At 33.6% G+C, this 19,024-nt stretch overlaps 1 protein-coding gene across 2 annotated transcripts in view; it reads right to left on the reverse strand.

Annotated features, from left to right (window-relative positions):
- The window catches only part of FASTKD1 (FAST kinase domains 1), a 47,612-nt gene that overhangs the window by 17,059 nt on the left and 11,529 nt on the right, over positions 1 to 19,024 (reverse strand). For both annotated transcript variants that reach the window (XM_007074599.3, XM_042994646.1), the window contains exons 4-7: positions 9,442 to 9,567; positions 6,218 to 6,616; positions 4,353 to 4,463; positions 2,915 to 3,046 (exon numbers count right to left, since the gene is read on the reverse strand). In XM_007074599.3, coding sequence (XP_007074661.2) covers positions 2,915 to 3,046; positions 4,353 to 4,463; positions 6,218 to 6,616; positions 9,442 to 9,567 — 768 coding nt within the window. The remainder of the gene's footprint in view (positions 1 to 2,914; positions 3,047 to 4,352; positions 4,464 to 6,217; positions 6,617 to 9,441; positions 9,568 to 19,024) is intronic.

Consider the following 19,024-nt stretch of genomic DNA (forward strand, 5'->3'; position numbering starts at 1 on the left):
CCCTCCCCCATGGGTTTCTGTTAAGTTTCTCAGGATCCACATAAGAGTGAAACCATATGGTATCTGTCTTTCTCTGTATGACTTATTTCACTTAGCATCACACTCTCCAGTTCCATCCACGTTGCTACAAAGGGCCATATTTCGTTCTTTCTCATTGCCATGTAGTACTCCATTGTGTATATAAACCACAATTTCTTTATCCATTCATCAGTTGATGGACATTTAGGCTCTTTCCATAACTTGGCTATTGTTGAGAGTGCTGCTATAAACATTGGGGTACAAGTGCCCCTATGCATCAGTACTCCTGTATCCCTTGGGTAAATTCCCAGCAGTGCTATTGCTGGGTCATAGGGTAGGTCTATTTTTAATTTTCTGAGGAACCTCCACACTGTTTTCCAGAGTGGCTGCACCAATTTGCATTCCCACCAACAGTGCAAGAGGGTTCCCGTTTCTCCACATCCTCTCCAGCATCTATAGTGGAGGGAAAAAAAATTTTATACACACATATGTAAGTATTATCACAAATGTATATATATCACAAACTGTTGTCGGTGGATGAATGAGTTTAGGAATGATTTTTATTTTCTTCTTTATACTTTTTTCTATTTTCCAAAATTTCCAAAATAATTGTTATACAATGTTTGGCCCAGTGCCTGACACAAAGTAGGTACTCAATTAGTACTAAATGAGTATTTTATTCTTAGAGCCACAAAAATTAAATATACCCTTTTATGTAAAGGGAAAAACTTTATCTGTCTGCAGAATTGACCTAGGAGATAGAACTCTCAATATTTGCCAACCTTGTGATACTTGTCTAAAAGTAAACTCCCAACAGATACAATCTCTTCAACCTCCACTTGATATTTTTCCTGGAAATAGTTCCTCAAATTCCAAAACTTACATGTGCATGTGTGTTCACTTACAATATCACCACATACCCACCAGTATGGCTAAAATTAGAAAATAAAAATATACAAGTGTTGGCAGGGACGTGGAATAGGAATGCTCACATTCTGCTGGTGGGAATATAAACTGGTACAGATACTCTAGAAAACCATTTACCAGGATCTACTGAGGATGAACATATATTTAATCTATGAACCAACAATTACAATCCTTGGTAAATATCTACAGAAGTGCATACATATATCTACTAAAAGATATGTATGAGGATATTCATAACAGCACTATTCATAATAGCCAAAAACTGGAAACAAAATATCCACCACCTATAGAATGAATAAAAATATTTTTGTTATATTCTTACAAAGAGAATACCATACAACAAAAACATGGGTAAATCTCATAAACATAATATTGAGCCAAAAGACGCCAGACACAAAATAGGCAAAACTAATCCATGCAGTTAGAACTAAGTGTAGCAGTTAATCTGGGAGACAGGGGAAGCAGAGTAATGAGGAGAAATGTACATTACATTTCAATATAGTAAAAAAAAAAAAAAAAAAGCCACCAAAAACCAACATTATTCTAGTAAATCAATTCCCTGTGTTCTCTGAATGGTTTCAGGAGCTATTTATATAAACATCTATGTGAATAGTTCAATTAAATTGTGTTCCTTCTAACATCTACTTAATATTGCTTGCACTGAAATAGGGGAAAGTGAGCACCTATGATTTTCATACAACATCTCCCAATTAGGGTTTGGATAAAATTTTAAATTACAGAGACATATAAGGGCCATCCCTACTCAGAGTTACTAAATTTTAACATTGTCATATTTGCTTCAAGTCATTCTATAAAGGAAATAAAACATCACAGGTAAAGTGGAATCCCCTTGTATGATCCCACTTCTGCTCTTCTCTGTTAACATACCTAGAGGCAAACAGTATTCTATAATTTAACTTTTTAAAAAACATTGTGCAGACCAAATAAACCATGTCCCTGGGTCAGTTTATGATAATTTAGAACATAAAATTCTTCATTCAGAGGCTAATAAAAGTCCATGCTATACGTGAAGAGGGTGAGGAAACAATAATCCTGCATATTAATACCTTGATAAGAAGGAAGTTATTTCTTCAAGAAAAGAGTGAACTTTCTACTAACATACCTATTAAGCTAAATTTTCACCTGATAAAGTGCCATCTCTTATTCTTTAGTTCAAATCCTTCTTAACCTTAACAGCATATACCTTTATTATAATAAAAATCATTTTGAACTACATGCCAGTCTTTTGATTAATTGCATAGAATCCCATGTCTGGTCTTCCAGGAATCAAACTAAATCAAACTAAATCAAACTAGTATAGAAAAATGGAGGAGAAAAAGATTAATCTAGCTTTAGTTTCACTCAAGACATTATTCTGATCATTAAAATAAAAAAATTTTAATGGAAAACTCCATTTTGGCTCCATTTCCATAAACATCAATGGAAAACTGACTAACTTCCTAGTTGAAATACAAATGTTATATCCATAGAAAAGCAGAAAATGTTAAATTATATACAAAAATGCTTTTGTAAGTAATATTATTCTTAATATCTTATTTTAAAAATTAGAAATTAAAAAATTTAATATGTCTTAAGACAATCTAACATGCCTTAAAATAGGCAAGTAAGCAGACTGAAGGCCCCTAAATATGAATGCTCCCAAATGGAGTTTTGCCTTGTTGGGCAGCTCCAATTTTTCGTAGTTATTCTATACCTGCATGAAAGGAAAATGCCTTGGCTTTTGCTGTTATTCATGCCCTAGGGAACTCCTCGCCCTACTGGCTTCATTTCAAAATTTACCAAGCATGAGCACTTGCAAAATGGGTATTGGAGGAGACAAGTGTGTTAACATTTTAAATAATAAGCCACTTAATTCTGCCTCCAAAAGTTCCAACTCTCTACGTAATCAAGCAAAACAGATGTTGAGTCTAGATTATAAAATAAATAAACACTTTGATTTTAACCTTACCTATGCAGTAATTCTCTGAGTTTCACAAAAAGCTCTTTATTTTGAAAATGGAGAAAAACCAGTGCTCGAGTTATCTTCAATAACTCTATTGGTTTATAGTTATCCAAATGTTTATGCAGAATTGAAGCAATTCTAAAAAGAATGATAAAATATATTAAAAATTCATTCACTTATTTATTAAACATTTACTGAGGAGCTCTTTCATGCCAGACATACACTGCTTTAGAGCAATGAATAAAATAAGGTTTTCTGTTCTTTTTTTTTTAATTTTTTTTTTTTAACATTTATTTATTTTTGAGACAGAGAGAGAGCATGAACAGGGGAGGGTCAGAGAAAGAGGGAGACACAGAATCCAAAACAGGCTCCAGGCTCTGAGCTGTCAGCACAGAGCCCAACGCGGGGCTCGAACCCATGGACCGTGAGGTCATGACCTGAGCCGAAGTCGGACGCTTAACCGACTGAGCCACCCAGGCGCCCCAGGTTTTCTGTTCTTGAACAGCTGTCTCAAGAAGGTGACAGAAATGTAAACAACAAACTAGAATGATGTAAAAGCTATCAATGAAGTGTGAATGAAATAATATTTAATTATTAATAGTAAGAGGAGGAGGGCGCCTTGATTGCTCAGTTAAGCATCTGACTTGATTTGGGCTCTAGTCATGATGTCGTGGTTCGTGAGTTTGAGCCCCACGCCGGCTCTACACTGACTCCCTCTCTCTCTGCCCTTTCCCCCACTTGTGTGAGAATTCTCTCTCTCTTTCTCTCTCTCACTCTCTCTCAAAATAAATAAATAAATATTTAAAAAATAATAATAGGAGGGAAAAGCATAAAGTTTCACTTTCTAAATAAAAAACAACTCAGAAAACAGCCATCAAATTCCACATCTTCCCCCAAAAGAAATCTTTATCAGGATTTACTAACAATTAGCAAAACTGATTTAATTTTCTTCCTTAAATCCACTGGCCCTCTAATGGAACTGATTAAAAACCATGAGAAATGCACCAAGAAATGGGGCATAAGGAATACTTTAAAAAGGAACATATAATTGATAATAAAACATTAAGTATATATCTGAACTATGTATTTTTATTCTTCTTAAATTTCAAGTAAAAGAAAGACAATATATGGAGGTATGATTTCAAGGTAACAACTGTGGTATGAAACAAATCAAGTTCACGTAGGTGCCCTCCACTTTCCAAGACTAAAATGTTCTGGCTTGAGAATAACAATAGCAGCAAATGAAGCGAAAAATACTATAGACAATTTAAAAATCCCTACCTTAAAAAACAAGCTATTTAATAAACAATGCCCTAAGTGTTAATTCCTTATTTCTTCAAAACCAACAGCTAAATTATAGAAAAAAATATAAGGCATCCTCAAAAAAAAAAGTTACTTATGAATGACAACTAAAGATAAGGCCATGAATTTCAGGAAAGACTACTTTTTATTCAGATGTGAATTTCTGCTTTCCATCTCTTCCATTGCTCCCATCACTGCCAAGGCTTGCTGGCTGGTAAGCTCCTCTGACATTAATAATATAGTTGATTTAAGTCTAGAAGAAAAGAAAAATATTTTTACGTTGAATAACTGATGATTAGCCTATGAAAGTTTCGGTTGTTTTTTTTTTTAAATAACAGTTCTGAGGTAATAAAAAGAAATAGAAACAAAAACTGAATTCTATATATAATTCCAATTTTCTCCCCACCTAATAGGGTATAATATAAATATAATTGAATAAAGAAAAATATACTGTTTTCATCAAAGGAATTAGGCTTCAGTACAATCTAATCTTAAACTGTCTCTTAAAAAATACAGACAAAAGGTTTTTAAATTGATTTTCAAATAAGATAAAGTTATAATGATTATAAAATACAATAATTCAGTGAAATTCAGGACTATAGAGCTAAAGAACTAAAAATTGGCATTCTAACAATATCCCAATTATTCTAAATTGAGTAAGATCTGATCAGGAAGTCAATATACCTGCATATTAACAGAAATCTTACCTACTAAATACTTGCTGTGACATTATAAACTGAAAATTTACAAAGATGATCCATTTTGAAACCATCCAAAAATGTACACTAATACAACTATCTATATATAACTGTATCTTTTAGAATAATTTAGAACTATTCATATTGGATAGCTCTACACCATCCTTTTCATCAACCTTATCAAACATTTTCAAATCCAGCTTCTCCTCAAAGCTTTGCCCAGTCATTTATTGTCTATATTTTTCTCTCATTTTCCTGTCTACTATCTATATCACTAATTTGAGTACTTATTCATAACTATATTGCAGTGTCATGGTATTTATGCAATTCAATTATATATACATTTCTATCCGTCCAATTGGAATATAAACTGCTTGAAGGCAGGGACCTAGTTAAATTCAACTTCTGTACTGCTTTAGAATATGAGATTCCAACAGTACTTAGTGACCAAAAATAAATAATTAAAAAATAAAATTCCAATAAAAGCTTTTTAAGTAACCATCTTGTTCCCATCTTCATACAGTCTCTTAAAATGTCTTAAATGTCTTCATATAATTCACAGGACTCTTAAAATTAAAACTCTCCCTGTGTGTCCTTTGCTAACAGAGTAATAATGATGCAGATACCTCTATTATGCAACTCCTGGAACCCCTGCTTAACTGAACCTACTAATCATACTTATCTCTTGGCTCATACCTAGTAATCATTCATTAACTTAATGTTTGCTCATCTTTATATCTGAAATAGTCCTATCTACATAAGTGTCAGGCAAAACTGGACATTTTTTAAAGATAGGAGATAGATAAAATTCACTCCAACCTAACAAGGGAACACTTACCAAGGTGCTGAAGAAATGCCTTTGATGACAAATGTGAGGATCACAAAGCACAGAATGGTCCATTGTTAGCACTAATATAATTCTGAATATTCCACACCCTATACTGGGGGTGGGAGAGTCTTATACCTGTGTGTAAAGCCTATCAAATAGCCCAGGAAGGGAGAATAAAAGCACTTAAGCGGCATTCTCCACAGAGAATATCCATCTCCCTCATCCTTTGTGTTCGCCACCACCAGGAAGTCATTGGCCCTTTCTCAGAATTTAGCAGTAGACTAGCAGTAGAATTTAGCAGTAGAGATGTAAATTAGAACATTCAGAGAAAGCATCAAGAAGCAGACATAAGAGATTATTCTCTCTTCCAGGACTGCATGGGGGTGACATCTGTGCCTTCTAGAACTGCAAGGAGGTCTGAGCTTGCAAGGCCCCATAGAGTCTCAACAAGAAAAATAAAGCACTTTTAGCCAAACTTACTGTTCCTTTTCTTCAGGTCCTGCCATGGGTCCCAATGCTACAAACAGTTTTACAAAGCTATGAGGGTGATTGAACAGAGAAATCATTTCAGTTAGCCTCTTTTTAGCCATTTTAATAAATTCAAAACTATGAAACTGTAGAGAGTGGTATAGACTAAGTATTTTACTGATGGAGTCCAAATCAAGGTGGTTCATATTGCTTAAAAATACCGTATTACACCTTTCTAATAGTGGGTAATAACTATATTTAATATTTCGAAGAAATTTTACTATTCTTCTTGCAACGTTGACCTGGGAAGAATCTATGGTATCAAAAAGATGTTCTGTTTTGTTCACTAATTGGTCTTGAAAACGTTGTGATATTAAAGAAGATATGTTGACCATCAATACAGACAAGGACCTAAAAAGGAAACAAATGCAAAGATTTTTACATTATTTAACAATAAAAAACAATTCTAAGACTAAATGATTAGATATGGAAGAGAACTAGTTAAAATATTACAGGTTTTATACCACAAAATTTTTCCTTTACTTATGGGACTTGAACACACATCTAGTAATTAAATGCCTTTAGATTTAAAACAAACAAAAAATACATCAAAATAATATCTTTTGTTGAGTGTAATATCTCATTCTATAGATAACTGCCTTGAAGGAAAATATTTCAGTGAAATTCACTCAGAAATCACTTTGGACCAATTGCCTATGAATGCACCATTAAAAGTCTCATTTTATATTTTTGGAAGTAGACTTCGCTTTGTTGCCCCTTTCTCTGCATATCTGTTATCTTACTAAAAAAAAATCTTGGCAAAATGTCTCTTACTAATAAATTATTTCATATTTTTTAATGCCTCATGCTAGACAGATAGTAATATATGACAGTAAGTACTGAACTTCAGGCAGCATTTAATATTTCTTCACCAAAAAATACTTTTAAGGAACATAACTCTTCCAGGTATTAAGGAAGACATCAAAATTACAAAGGTGAAGTTCCTGCTTTCAAAACGCAGGTGTTACACAATACAAAAACTGAGCCTGAGTGGCTCAGTCAGTTAAGCATCCAAGCTCTTGATCTCAGCTCAGGTCTTGATCTCAGGGTCATGAGTTCAAGCCCCACATTGGGCTCTATGCTGGGTGTGGAGCTGATTTAAAAAAAAAAAAATCAGAAAACTACAAATATAAAGCATCATAATGCACCAAAATGCATAAGGAATGCAAAATGTAAAATACATATAACAAATGTTTGGGGATGATCATTAGAAAACATCTACAGAAAAGACATAAAAATGTAAATATAAAAATATCTCAATCATTAGGAGGAAATTATAGGGAAATTATTTACATTTATTTTTGTTTCCAAATTTCTTCAACATTTTCAATAAAATATATTTTAAAAACCCAGTTGTGAGGCGCCTAGGTGGCTCAGTCCATTAAGCATCCGACTCTTGGTTTTGGTTCTAGTCATGATCTCACGGTTGGTGAGTTCAAGCCCCACATTGGGCTATATGCTGACAGTGTGGAGCCGGTTTGGGATTCTCCCTCTCCCTCTCCCTCTGCCCTTCCCCCATTCACTCTCTCTGTCTCTCTCTCTCTAATATAAACAAACTTAAATAAAAATTTTTATATTAAATTAAAAAACTCAGTTGTACAATCTCTGGCTTCCCTACTCAAATGTTTAATGCTAACATTAATTAGTAACCTATCATTGCTATTTCACTTAACCATAAAACCCCCTGAAATGATTTTTTAAAACTGTATATTTATTTGTAATTGTAGTTTGGAGTAGGGAAATGTCCCAAGAATTGACTAGATTCTCAATGGAGTCTATAGGAATTTTTTACACTTAAAAAAATTTACACTGATTTTAATTGTCTCGGCTTTTACAAGCTACCTTGGTGTATGGGCGTGAAAACAGAGAGAGCATAAAATATACCACTGTAATGGTGTAAAATATACCACCATTATTTTAATGTTTATTTTTGAGAGAGAGAGAGAGAGAGACAGAGCACAAGCACAGGAGAGGCAGAGAGAGAGGGAGACACAGAATCCAAAACAGGCTCCCGGCTCTGAGCTGTCAGCACAGAACCCAACGTGGGGCTCGAACCCACAAACGGTGAGATCATGAGCTGAGCCGAAGTTGGACACTTAACCAACTGAACCAGCCAGGTGCCCCTACCATTCTAAACATTTTTAATCATACCATTCAGTGATAATAAATATTTTCACATTGTTATGCAACTATTACCACCACCTACCTATAGGACTTTTTCATCTTCTGAAACTAAAACTCCTTGGCCATTTGAACAGTAACTCTCAATTCTTCACCCCCGCCAGCCCTTAGCAATAACCATTCTACTTTCTATTTTTATGAATTTGACTACTTTAGGAGTTCATATAAGTGGAATCATAATATTTGTCCTCTTGTGTCTGGCTTATTTCACTCAATATAATGTCATCCATGTTGTAGCATGTGTCAGAATTTCCTTCCTTTTTAAGGCTAAATAATATCCCATTGTAGGTATATACCACATTTTGACTGCCCATTCATCAATCAAATGGACATTTAGGTTATTTCTACCTTTTGACTATTCGAACTAATGCTGCTATGGACACTGATGTATGCTATAGACTGAACTGTGTCCTCCCCTAAGCTCCATATATTAAAGTCCTAACCTCCAATGTAACTATATTTGGAGACAGGGTCTTTGGGAAGGTAATTAAGGTTAAATGAGATCATTGAGGGCAGGCAAACTTGTTAGCTTGCAAGTAAAGTAAAATCTCAAATCTTTCACAGATCTCAACAATATCATGTTACACTTTACATGTGTAAACAATATCATGTTTATACTTTCCCACAGCAACATTGCAAAGTAGATGCAAGGTAGTACTATTTTTTTTTTAATTTTTTAAATGTTTATTTATTTTTGAGAGAGAGACAGAGGGTGAGCGGGGGAGAGGCAGGCTGAAGCAGGCTCCAGGCTCTAAGCTGTCAGCACAGAGTTCAACACAGGGCTCGAACTCACAAACCACAAGATCGTGACCTGAGCCGAAGTCAGACACTTAGCTGACTAAGCCACCCAGGTGCCCCAGTAGTACTATTTTATAGATAAGGATACTAAAGTTTCAAGAGATTAAAGTCACATAGGTAAGAAGTGGCAATCTAAGTGTATATGCATCCAAAGCCCAGAACCTCTCCAACCACATATTTACCTAAAATAAATTTACCTTAAGTCCTCTATGGTTTCCAGTTTCCTGTGTACAATATCAGCTATTTTTCCCATTAATGGACTGAAATATAAATGTTGATTTGCTAGGCAAAAGGAAAATTTTGATAGCATATTAATATCAAACCTATGAAAAGAAATATACAAAGGATATCATTACTATTTACTTTCACTTAAAACATGATACACAGTTATAAAATAAAAAGTAATCAAAAGTACTAATATACTAACACATTATGAATATAAAAGGAATGTTTCTAAAATGTTGATTATTTATTATTATAAAAGTAACAATTAAAAAGTCAGATACCTTTGGAATATTTTTAAAAGGGAAAAATCACAAAATTATTTGAATCACTTATTAATTTTTTGAGGTGACAGAACAATTTCAACACAAGGTTGAATAGTAACAAAACAACCACTGCTACAACCATGCTGTAAAAAACTCCAGAATTTTTCTATAGGAAAAATAATCCTATTTCTTCAACAAGTGAATAGCAAGACAAAAGAGAGGAAAGAAGAGTTGTTACAGATTTTAAGACTCTTGAGAAAAAAAAAAAACAAAAAAAACAAGGCTCTGACTTCACTAAGACAAGCAGAAGAAAGTCCGCAGCAGCACAATATGTAAGAGTAAAAAACTGCAAACAATCTAAATATTTATCAAAAGTACAACAGATAAATTGTACATATTCATGAAATACTACACAGCAATAAAAAAAGAACAAATGACTGAATCATGCAACATCATGAGGGACTCTAAAGCATATTAAGCAAACTGAACTAGACATAAGAGAATATACTATAGGCTTCCATTCCTATAAAAACAAAACCAATTTATGGTATTAAAAGTCAAGACAGGGACGCCTGGGTGGCTCAGCCAGTTGGGAGTCCAACTCTTTTGGGTCAGGTCATGATCTTGGTTTGTTAGATCAATCTCCGCATTGGGCTCTGCACTGACATCACAGCCTGCTTGGGATTCTCTCTCTCCCTCTCTCTACCTTTCTCTCTCTCTCTCTCTCTCTCTCTCTCTCTCTCAAAATAAATAAATAAACATTTAAAATAATAAATAAAAGTCAACATAACAGTTATCCTCATGGTAGGGGGATGTGCCTGGAGAAAACATGAAGGGAACTTCTGGGCAACTAGTGATGTTCTATTTATGATCTTGGTAATATTACACAGAAGTGATCAGTATGTGAAAATTCATCAAGCTGTACACTTCTGATTATTGTAATATGATGATATTCTTCAATCTAATGCTTACTCACAAAATGAGAGAGAGACACTTGAGACAAAGCAACCAAATATAATGTGTGAATCTTGTTTGGATACTGACTTAAACAAATTGTCTATAAAAAGACCTTTATAGAGCAATCAAGCAAATCTGAACACAGACCAGGTATTAGGTGATATTAAGGAATTATTATTTATTTTTCATAGTGATGATGCTATTGTGATTATATATATTTTTATTAATGATTATACCTAGATTTCAATTTTTTTACTCTTATTTTTTACTTTTTTTTTTTTTTATTAAATAGGCTTCATGCCCAGCATGAAGCCCAACATAAGGCTTAAACTCACAACCCTGAGATCAAGACCTGAGCTGAGATCAAGAGTTGGACATTTAACCAACTAAGCCACTCAGGTACCCAGCGATTATATATATTTTTAAAAGAGAGTTCATCTCTCAGAAATACATACTAAAGTATTTACAGATGAAATGATACAATTTAAACTATACTGAGGGGTAGGGAGAAAATGGGAGGTGACCTAGATAAAACAAGACTGCTTTATGTTGGTAGTTGTTGAAGCTAGATGATGGGTACATGGGAGTTCATTATACTAATGTCTCTAGTTTTATAAATGTTTAAAATCTTCCACAATAGATTTATAAATTTGAATTTCAAATACATGCTGTTTACCCTTGGTATGATCCATCATATAGTGCTAATTCATAATAATACATCCTATTTGAATCATTATGAATTATATTTATATAACATTTATAAATATTTTAGCAAAATCATTAACAACTAATGTAACAAAAAATTAACATCATAGGCTACAGACTATAAAAAGCATAAGTTAATATGTATTTTATGACACTTAAAAATTCTATATGTGGAATACAAATTAGCTTTAAAACTTTTCATATATTATCATGCAAAAATAAAAGTATTGCTAAATATAAAAACATATAGAATAAAATCTTCTAAGCTATTTTGAAATGAAAAAAAAATTTAAGTCTAATTGACTTGGAAGTACAATCGTACATTTGTAATTTAACTGTTTAATAGAAAAACAGAAAGAAAGTATTTTACAAGTGATTTGTTCAAGCTGCATAATACATATTACAATGGTGCTGTAAAGAAAAATAAAAAGTTTTGAGTTATTGTCAATAATGACCAAATTTAACCTTAAAGATCCAGTAGTTTATACTGCTCATAATAGAAATAATATTATTTTCCTTATTCTCAATAAAAGATATTACAGATAAAGAGAATGCAAAAATGGAGGATGAGAAGACAATGGGTTTAGGTCATGAGATTTACTAAGAGCACAATGCAGTAAATGAACGTAGAGTTTCTCGACCCAAAGAGCTGTTCGATCCTGTTTAACCTAATCCAGCCCATATAACAAAGGTCCACTAGAGCTCATCCATACATAACCACAATTGTAAGAATTTATCACAGCTCATGTTTTAAGAAGCAATACGCTAAAGGGCATGAGATGGGATAATAATTAATAACCAGTGAAAAGCCTGCTCCTCTGTCTACAGATAAATATATTGTTTCTTCTGTATTTTAGTCAATTCTTTCCTTTCTGCTGTAGGTTTCTGATTGGTTTAGGAGAGTTGTTCTCCTAAGAGTTTTTTTGTTTTGTTTTGTTTTTTACTTTTTAATCTCCATTACCTATTTCAGCCATCCCCCCACTCACCTCCCTTCTGGTAACCACCTGTTTGTTTCCCTGGTTAACAGTCTGTTTCTTGGTTTGTCTCTCTCTCTTTTTTTTTTTTTTCCTTTGCTCATTTGTTTTGTTTCTTAAATTCCATATACAAGATAGATCATATGGTATTTGTCTTTCTCTGACTATTTCACTTAGCATTATACTCTCTAGCTCCATCAATGCTGTGGCAAATGGTAAGATTTCATTATTTTTTGTGATTGAATAATATTCCATTGTATATATACACACACCACATCTTTTTTACCATTCATCTATTGATGGACACTTGGGCTGCTTCCATAGTTTGGCTATTGTAAATAATGCTGCTATAAACATTCAGGTGTGTGTATGCCTTTGAATTAGTGTTTTTGTATTTTGGGGTAAATACCCAGTAGTGCAATTACTGGATCAAAGGGCCATTCTATTTTTTCATTTTTTGAGGAACCTCCATACTGTTTTCCACAGTGGCTGCATAAGTTTACATTCCTACCAAAAGTGCAAGAGGATTCCCTTTTCTCCACATCTTCAACAACACCTGTTGTTTCTTGTGTCGTTGATTTTAGCCAGTCTGACACATGTGAGGTGTTATCTCATTGTAGTTTTGATTTGCCATTTCCCTGATGAGTGATGTTGAGCATCGTTTCATGTGTTTGTTGACCATCTGGAGGTCTTCTTTGTAGAAATATCTGTTCATGTCCTTTGCCCTTTTTTTTAATTAGATTATTTGTTCTTTGGGTGTTGAGTTGTATCAGTTCTTTATATATTTTGGATACTAACCCTTTATTGGATATGTCATTTGCAAAAATCTTCTCCAATTCAGTAGGTTGCCTTTTAGTTTTGTTGTTTCCTTTGCTATGAAGAAAAATTCTTGTTTTTATGTAGTCCCAATAGTTTATTTTTGCTTTTATTTCCCTTGTCTTAGGAGATGTATCTAGAAAAATGTTGCTGTGGCCAACGTCAGAGAAATTACTGCTTGTGCTCTCTTCAAGGATTTGTATGGCTTCAGGCCTCATGTTTAGGTTCTTAATGCATTGCATTTAGTTTGGTATATGGGGAGAGAAAGTAAGCCAATTTCATTCTTTTGCATGTGGCTGTCCAATTTTCCCAACATCATTTGCTGAAGAGATTATCTGTTTCCCATTGTATATTCATTCCTCCTTTGTTGAAGATTAATTGACCATATAATTGTGAATTTATTTCTGGACTTTCTGTTCTATTGCATTTATCTATGTGCCTAGTTTCATGCCAGTACCATAGTGTTTTAATTACTACTGCTTTGTAATATAACTTGAAATCTGGAATTGTGATACCTCCAGTTTTGTTTTGTAGTTCCATACAAACTTTAGGATTGTTTGTTCTAGTTCCATGAAAAATGCTATTGGTACTTAATAGGGATTGCATTAAATCTGTAGATTGCTTTGGGTAGTATAGACACTTTAACAATATTTGTTCTTTTTACCCATGAGCATGAAATGTCTTTCCATTTCTTTGCATCATTTTGAATTTCTTTCACCAATGTTTTATAGTTTTCAGAGTCAAGTCTTTCACCTCTTTGGTTAAGTCTATTCTGAGATATTTTATTGGCTTGGGTGCAACTGTAAATGGGATTGTTTTCTTAATTTCACTAACGGCTGCTTCATAATTAGTGTATAGAAATGCAACAGATTTCTGCACATGATTTTGTATCCTGCGACTTTACTGAATTCATTTATCGGTTCTGGTAGTTTTGTGGTGGAGTATTTAGGATTTTCTACGTCCAGTATCATGTCATCTGCAAATATTGAGAGTTTTACTCCTTCCTTACAATTTGAATGTCTTTTATTTCTTTATGTTGTCTAATTGCTATGGCTAGAACTTCCAGTACTATGTTAAATAAAAGTGGTGAGAGTGGACATTCTTGTCTTGTTCCTGACCTTAGAGGAAAAGCTCTCAGTTTTTCACCACTAACTATGATGTTGGCTGTGAGTTATTCATATAAGGTCTTCATTATGTAGAGCTATGTTCCCTCTAGACCTAATTTGCAGAGGGTTTTTATCATGAATGGATGTTGTACTCTGTCAAATGCTTTTTCTGCATCTAATGAAACAATCATATGGTTTTTATCCTTTCTTTTATTGATGTGAAGTATGACATTATTTTTAAAATATTAAACCACCTTTGCATCCCATGGATAAATCCCAGTTGATTGTGATGTATAATGTTTTTAATGTATTGTTGAATTCAGTTTGCTAATATTCACTGAGGATTTTTGCATCTGTATTCATGAGACATATGGGCCTGTAGTTCGCTTTTTTTTGCAGTGTCTTTATCTGGTTTTGGTATAGGGTGACACTGGTCTCACAGAATAAATTTGGAAGTTTTCCTTCTATTCTCTGGAGTAGTTTGAGAATAGATAACAACTCTTCTTTAAATGTTTGGTAGAATTCGCCTATGAAGTCATCCAGTAATGGACTTTTGATTTGGGGGAGTTTGTTGTTTACTGATTCACATTGCTGGTAACTGGTCTGTTCAAATTTTCTATTTCCTCCTGCTTTAGCTTTGGTAGCTTATATGTTTTTAAGAGTTTATCAATTTCTTCCAGGTTATCCAATTTGTTGGCATATAGGTTTTCATAATATTGTTACAATTGTTTGTGGGGTTTTTTTTGTTGTTTATTTATTTTGAGAGACAGTGCATATGAGAGCAGGCGAGAGGGAAAAAGAATCCCAAGCAGGTTCCAGACCTCCAGCACAGAGCTCAACGTGGGGCTTGAACCCACAAACTGTGAGATCAGGACCTGAGCCAAAACCAAGAGTTGGATGCTTAGCGAACTGAGCCACCCAGGCAACCCTCTGTTACAAATTGTATTTCTGTGGGTGTTGGTTGTTATTTCTTCTTTTTCATTAGTAATTTTATTTGGGTTCTCTCTCTGTCTCTTTTTTTTTTTTTTTTATGAGTCTGACTAGAGGTTTACCATTGCTGAGCTTTTCAAAGAACCAGCTCCTGCTTTTATTGATATGTTCTATTGTTTGATTTGTTTAGTTTCTGTATCATTTATTTCTGCTCTAATCTGAATTATCTCCTTCCTTTTGCTCAGTTTGGGTTTTGTTTTGTTTCTTTGGGTTTTTCTAGCTCCTTTAGGTGTAAAGTGAGGTTGTTTATTTAAGACTTTTCTTGCTTCTTGAGGCCTGTATTACTATAAACTTCCCTCTTAGAACCACTTTGCTGCATCCCCAAGACTTTAGTAACTTGGTTTTTTCATTTACATTTGTTTCCATGTAATTTTTAACTTCTCATTTGGTTTCAGAGTTGACCCATTCATTGTTAGTGTCATGTTATTTAACCTCCATACATTTGTGTTGTGTTCCATGGCTTTTATTTTTTATCAAGGTATAACTGACATACATTATATTAGTTTCAGGTATATAATATGATGAATTGTTATTTATATACACTGTAAAATGAGTACCCCAATAAGTCTAATTTCCTCCTGCCACCATATAAAGTTACATAATATGTAATATAATATTGTTGACTATGGTCACCATGCTGTACATCACAACCCCATGACTTATTTATTTTGTGACTGGAAGTTTGTAACTCTTGCCCATCTTCTCCCATTTTGCCCACCCTCCAACTCTCCTCCCCTCTGGCAACCACCAATCTATTGTCTGCACTTATAAGTTTTGTTTTGTCTGCTCATCTGTTTTTAGATTCCCATATATAAATGAAATTATATGACATTTGTCTTTCTCTGGCTTATTTCAGTTGGCCTAATATCCACAAGGTCCATCCATGTGCTTACAAATGACAAGATTTCATTCTTTTTTATGGCTGAGTAATATTCCATTGTATATATACACTACATTTTCTTTATCCACTCATCCATTAGTGGACCCTGTGGTTATTTCCATATCTTGAATATTGTAAATAATGCTGCAATGAACATAAGGGTACATATATCTTTGATTAGTGTTTTTATTTTCTTTGGATAAATACCCAGAAGTGGATTTATTGGATCATTTGGTGGCTCTATTTTTAGTTTTTGTAGAATATCCATAATGTTTTCCATGGTGGCTGTACTGATTTACATTCCCACCAATAGTGTAAGAGGGTTCCCTTTGCCCCACATCCTTGCCAAGACTTGTTACTTTTTTGTCTTTTTGATAATGGCCGTTTTGACAGGTGTGATATACTTCGTAGTGCTTTTGATTTGCATTTCCAATAATTACTGATGCTGAGCACAGTTTCATACGCCCATTGGCCATCTGTATGTCTTCTTCGGAAAAAGATCTATTCAGCTCCTTGCCCATATTTTAATCAGATTTGTGTTGTGTTGTTGATGTTACTTAATTGTAGTTCTTTCTATATTTTGGATATTAACCCTTATTCAGTTGTATGATTCGCAAATTATCTTCTCCCATTCAGTAGGTTGCCTTTTCATTTTGTTGATGATTTTCTTCACTGTGCAAAAGCTTTTTAACGTTGTCTCCTTGGTTATTTTTCTTTTATTGCCATTGCCCTTGGAATGAGATCCAAAAAAAACATCACTAAGAGCAATTTCAAGGAGCTTACTGCCTATGTTTTCTTCCAAGAGTTTTATGCCATTTGGTCTTGTAGTCAAGTGTTTATTCCATTTTGAGCTTATTTTTGTGTATGGTGTAAGATAGTGGTCCAGTTTCATTATTTTGTATGTGGCTGTTCAGTTTTCCCAGCACCATTTACTGAAGAGACTGTCCTTTCCCCATTGTACATTCTTGTTGTAAATTAATTGACCATATGTGCACAGGTTTATTTCTGGGCTCTCTATTCTGTTCCATTGATCTGTCTGTTTTTATGCCAATAACATACTGTTTTGATTACTACAGGTTTCTAATATGATTTGAAATCAGGGTGCATGATGCCTCCTCTTTTTGTTCTCAAGACTGTTTTGGCTGGTAGGGATCTTTTGTGATTCCATACAAATTTTAGGATTGTTCTATTTCTGTGAAAAATCCCATTGGAATTTTGATAGGGTTGCGTTGACTCTATATGTTGTTTTGTGTAATATAGACATTTTGACAATACAAATTTTTCCAATCTATGACCATGGAATTATCTTTCAATTTATTGGTGTCTTCTTTGATTTCTTTCACCAATGTCTTAGTTTTCAGTGTACAAGTCTTTCACATCATTGTTTACATTTATTCCTAGGTATTTAATTCCTTTTGAAGCAAATATAAATGGGAGTGTCCTCTAAATTTTGTTTTCTAATTGTATGCTGTTAGTGTACAAAAGTGCAACAGATATTTTATATGTTGATTTTGTATCCTATAACTTTACTGAATTTATTAGTTCTCACAGGTTTTTGGTGTTGTCTTTGGGGTTTTCTTTATACAAAATCATGTCATCTGCAAATGGTGACAGCTTTACTTCTTTCTTTCCAATTTGGACGCCTTTTCTTTTTCTTGCCTAATCGCTCTGACTCGGACTTCCAATACTATACTGAATAAAAGTGCTAAGAGTGGGCATGATCTTAGGGGGAAATTTTTCAGCTTTCTATCATTGAGTATGATCTTAGCTGTGGGCATGTCATTTATGGCCTTTATTATGATGAGGGACATTCCCTCTATACCTTCTTTGTTGAGTTTTTTTTTTTTTTAATCATAAATCAATGTTGAATTTTGTCAAATGCTTTTCCTGCATCTATTGAGATGATCATATAATTTTTTATCCTCCATTTTGTTAATGTGGCATATCACATTGATTTGCAGATGTTGAACCATCTTTGCATCCTTGGAATAAATCCCACTTGACCATGGCATATGACTTTTTTAATGTATTGTTGATTTTGGTTTGCTAATATTTTGTTGAGGATTTTTACATCTATGTTCATTTATGTTCATACTGACTTATAATTTTCTTCTTTTATGGTGCCCTTGTCTGATTTTGGTATCAGAGCAATGGTGGCCTTGTAAAATGAGTTTGGAAGTGTTCCCTCCTCTTCAATTTTTTGAGAGAGTTTGAGAAGAATAGGTATTAAATCTTCTTTGAATGTTTGCTAGAATTCACCACTAAAGCTGTCTGGTCCTGGACTTTTAATTGTTGGGAGTTTTTTGATTAGTGACTCTATCTCCTTGCTAGTAATTGGTCTGTTCAGATTTTCTATTACTTCATGATTTAGTATTATAAGATTATTTCTAGAAATTTATCCATTTCTTCTAATTGTCCAATTTGTTGGTATACAGTTATCATAGTCCCTTATTAGCCTTTGCATTATTTTAGTATCAGTTTTAATGTTCCTTCTTTCATCTGATTCCATTATTTAAGCCTTCTTTTTTTCTTAGTAAATCTAGCTAAAGGTTTATCAACTTTATCTTTTCAAAAAACCAGCTTAGTTTTATTGGTCTTTTCTATTGTCTCTTTCGTCTCTATTGCGTTTATTTCTTCTGACTTTTGCTATTGCCTTCCTTCTACTACCTTTGGGCTTCATTTATTCCTTGTTTTCTAGTTCCTTTAAGTATAAAGTTAGATTATTTATTTGAGATTTTACTTGTTTCCTTTCTAATAGATGCAAATATATTTATTCATTCTATTTTTATAAATGTTTATTTTCGTTTATTTTTGAGAGAGAGAGAGGCAGAGAGAGGGAGACAGATAATCCCCAGCAGGCTCAT

This window comes from Panthera tigris, chromosome C1 (genome assembly GCF_018350195.1).
Source record: "Panthera tigris isolate Pti1 chromosome C1, P.tigris_Pti1_mat1.1, whole genome shotgun sequence".
Taxonomy (NCBI): domain Eukaryota; kingdom Metazoa; phylum Chordata; class Mammalia; order Carnivora; family Felidae; genus Panthera; species Panthera tigris.